Raw genomic sequence first — 3525 nt, 5'->3', positions numbered from 1 at the left:
GTGGGATCTGAACCCTCGGCGGGAGCGCCACTGCACTCCCAAGTGGGGCACTGTAGCAGTGCGCCACCAGGCCGGCCCATGTTTTAATATTATTAAGTATTTAATGTATTAATGAGCAAATTCAAGCCAGAGGGAGGAGCGGTGGCAAACTAGTCCAAAGTAGTACAAAAGTCAAAATCAGTGGATTTGGGGCTGGCATGTTAGCTCAGCTGTTTAGAACACGGTGTTGATAACACCAAGGTCAAGGGTTCAGATCCCAGTATCAGCCAGCCACCAAAAAAAAAAAAAAAAAATCAGTGGATTTGATTTTAGAAACATAACATGGCTTTTAAGGGCACTTTATATGCCTGTTAGCCTGAACACTAATCTTTCCAATTTGCATAGTGCTTTCCCATTTTTAAAGCAATTCTATATGAGTGACCTGATTTAATATTCACAGCAACCCCACAAGGTAAGTAATTTTATTTTTATTTTTATTTATTTTTTATTTTTTTGTCCTTTTTTGAGACGGGCCGCACCGCGCTCAGCCAGTGAGCAATGTGAGCGCACCAGTCATCCCTATATAGGATCCGAACCCGCAGCGAGAGCGCTGCTGCGCTCCCAGTGCTGCACTCTCCCGAGCGCGCCGCGCTCAGCCAGTGAGCAATGTGAGCGCACCAGTCATCCCTATATAGGATCCGAACCCGCGGCGGGAGCCCTGCTGCGCTCCCAGTGCTGCACTCTCCCGAGCGCGCCACGGGCTCGGCCCTTATTTTTATTTTTAAATGGCTCAGAGGCTCAGAGAGGTAAAGCAACTTACCCAGGGCCATCCCGCTCATAGATTGGGGAGTTAGGCCTTGAAACCTTGACCTCAGATATTCTCTCATCCCATCAGCTGATGCCCACTCAAAGGATCCAAGCTGCTGGAGGAGGAGGAAGCGGGCAGAAAGGGTGCTGGGAGTTGGGCTCTGGCAAGCATCCCTTTCTCCCTATATCTATCTGTTTTTTCAACATTGCCGTATTCATTTCCCCTGGCCACTTGCAGAACTGAATCCAGGAGCACCTGCCCTGTTCAGTGAAGCCACTGCTCACCTCAAGAAGCTGGAACTGGAAACTGTGAAGGCTGCTGGACCCTGGCCTGCTCTGCACATCAACATCAACAAGGTGCCAAGGCCCAGGGCCCTGCAATGAGCGTGCATTTGGTGTTCACGTCAGACCTCTGATGATTACCCTGGTCTGCCTCCTGAACTGGTGCCTTTACCTTGGAGGGGTTTCTACTCCATGTTTCCTGACATTTCTGCTTAGGCCGTCTTTTAGGGCAAAAATTCACTTAGCTTCATTGTGGACGGATTACAGCACTAGGCATAGCTGTCAGTGTTTTGGCCGATGGGCTAGATCCATTTGTTAGTTGTCTCTTTCTCCTTCTAGGCTGAAAGCTCCACGAGGGAGCGTCCAATTTACCTGTTTCCATTTTTACTGCTCTGTCTCCCTCTGCCAGTGCCTGGCACACAGTAGATGTTCAGTAAACCATTTGCAGATGGACGGAAGGGAGGGATTGAAGTACGGAGGGAAGAAGGGTCAGGGCAGAAGCCAAGTTCCCTTTTTGGCTAAACCTCTTCTTATCCAAATGGGCAGCCTTATAAAAACCAAATTTTATCTTAGAACTGTAAATGCCGGTGCTGGATTTGATCTGTCCTTTAGTTAACCTTCTCAACTTCTGAAACCAGAGGAGGGGAAATGACTTTCCCAAGGTCCCACAGAGTCCTTGGGCCCACAGTTGCCAGTCCATTTCCCTTTGCACTCCAACATGCATCTTCATGTGCTTCACCAGGGTTTCTCAGCTTTGGCGCTAGTGCCGTTTTGGCCTGATGATTCTTTGTTCTGGGCGCTGTCCTGGGCATGTAGGATGTTTCACAGCATCCCTAGCCACAACCCACTAGATACCAGTAGCAACCCCCATCCAGTTGTGACAACCAAAAATGTCTCCAGACGTTGCCAAATGTCCCCTGAAGGGCAAAATTGCCCAGTTGAGAACCACTGTTGTACACATATTTTAATTTTAGAATTTTAGACTATCCTAAAGGAATAGTCTTCTTCGCTCCTGGTTCATTTCTTCCACTCTAATGCTTAGCTTTGTCCCTTTATGAGAGGGAACAGGAAGAATCTGGAAGAACTGGCCTGGGAAACTCCTTACTTGCACTGGTGAGCGTGGGAAAGTTGTACCTCCTGCTGGCTGTTCTTCCACCCTAGACTTCCAGGATTTCTCAGAAGACCCTCACTCCCCTGCTTTTCCCCTTCACCCACCCAGTCCCTGAGCGGGGCAGCCTAAAGTCCCTTTGGTCACTAATGGGCCCCAAATTCAGGTTTAACCTTCAAATCCCTGCTCACCTACTTTTTCTTCCATACCACCCTCCCTGATGGCCAGCTAAAAAGAATTCCTCCTGCAGGATGACACTTATTCACTCACTCAACAAATCTCTATCGAGTAGGCCTAGATTAGATGCTGGGGATTCAACCCAATACATCAAGTGCTCCTGGATTGGTCTTCTCGCTCTTAGTTTCCTGCTTTTCAACTTTTCTTCTGCAATACACATGGTGAATGGTTTTAATGGGAGCTTACCCAGAGTTTGACAAAATCCAAAAATATTGTGCAGCAGAGAACTCACAAGCTCTACAGTAATTTGTAGTTGCCGTGACTATTAGTGGGACATTTGTAGTTTGCTCTGGGTGATGGCATACCCGAGCACCTGTGAGTTACTGAGCATGTCCCTGGAGCTCAAGCTATAACGTCCCTCTTTTCTCCTCCACTCAAAGAAATGCATCAGTAAGCAAGTAAGCTGGAGTGATGTGATTATACAGATTACTTTAACTTTGTCCTAACACATAAACAAAGTGTATTACTTCACACTATGATTCTTTATTGTTGCTTTGCGTTGCTTCGGCCCCCATGGATTTGTCACCCCACTTCCCCTGGGCGACGGAGATGAAAGGATTACTCAAAGCCCATCTCTTCTGAGCAGTGAGAGGCCCCGAAGTGGTTAATCTCCTGGAACCCTCAAGAGAGAGTCATTCCTTCCTTGGAAAATTAACGCTGAATTGGGGTTCTCTTTCTGCATTTATTTTCCAGACCAGGAAGTTACAGGAAGAGAACAAAGGTGGGGTTATGGTTTAACAGTATAGGCTGGTAACTTTCAGTGAAACAAGCCAGAGGACATTCCAGTAAGGCTATTAAGTGGTCCTATCAACAACAGTTTGATCTTAGCAAACATTCCTTCCTATAGCAATTCTCAGTATCTTTACATAACAATCAGTAACTAGTCTGTCTCTGAGCCAGCAACTTGCCATGCCACAATTCTTATCTTGCAACAGAGACTTATACCCTGAGGGAAATTTCCAGTCGTCTGCAAGGTCAATATTTGAAACTGCAAGGCTTTGGAAAACCAGGCCCTGTGAAGTACATATGCTTTTTAGTATATTCCACAACACAGTAGTGAGATTGCTGGACCATATGGTAGTTCTATTTTTAATTTTTTGAGGAACTTTCAT

General features: G+C 46.6%; 1 protein-coding gene across 1 annotated transcript in view; it reads left to right on the top strand.

Moving 5' to 3' along the window:
- The window catches only part of LOC103605990 (band 4.1-like protein 4B), a gene marked incomplete at both ends in the record, with an annotated part of 97451 nt that overhangs the window by 75008 nt on the left and 18918 nt on the right, over nucleotides 1–3525 (top strand). The window contains one exon of the mRNA XM_008590586.1: nucleotides 1025–1143. Coding sequence (XP_008588808.1) covers nucleotides 1025–1143 — 119 coding nt within the window. The remainder of the gene's footprint in view (nucleotides 1–1024; nucleotides 1144–3525) is intronic.

The sequence above is a fragment of the Galeopterus variegatus genome, unplaced genomic scaffold, assembly GCF_000696425.1.
Source record: "Galeopterus variegatus unplaced genomic scaffold, G_variegatus-3.0.2 Scaffold6218, whole genome shotgun sequence".
NCBI classification, from domain to species: domain Eukaryota; kingdom Metazoa; phylum Chordata; class Mammalia; order Dermoptera; family Cynocephalidae; genus Galeopterus; species Galeopterus variegatus.
Note: the sequence above shows the minus strand (reverse complement) of the source record. Positions and strands in the feature narration are given on the sequence as shown.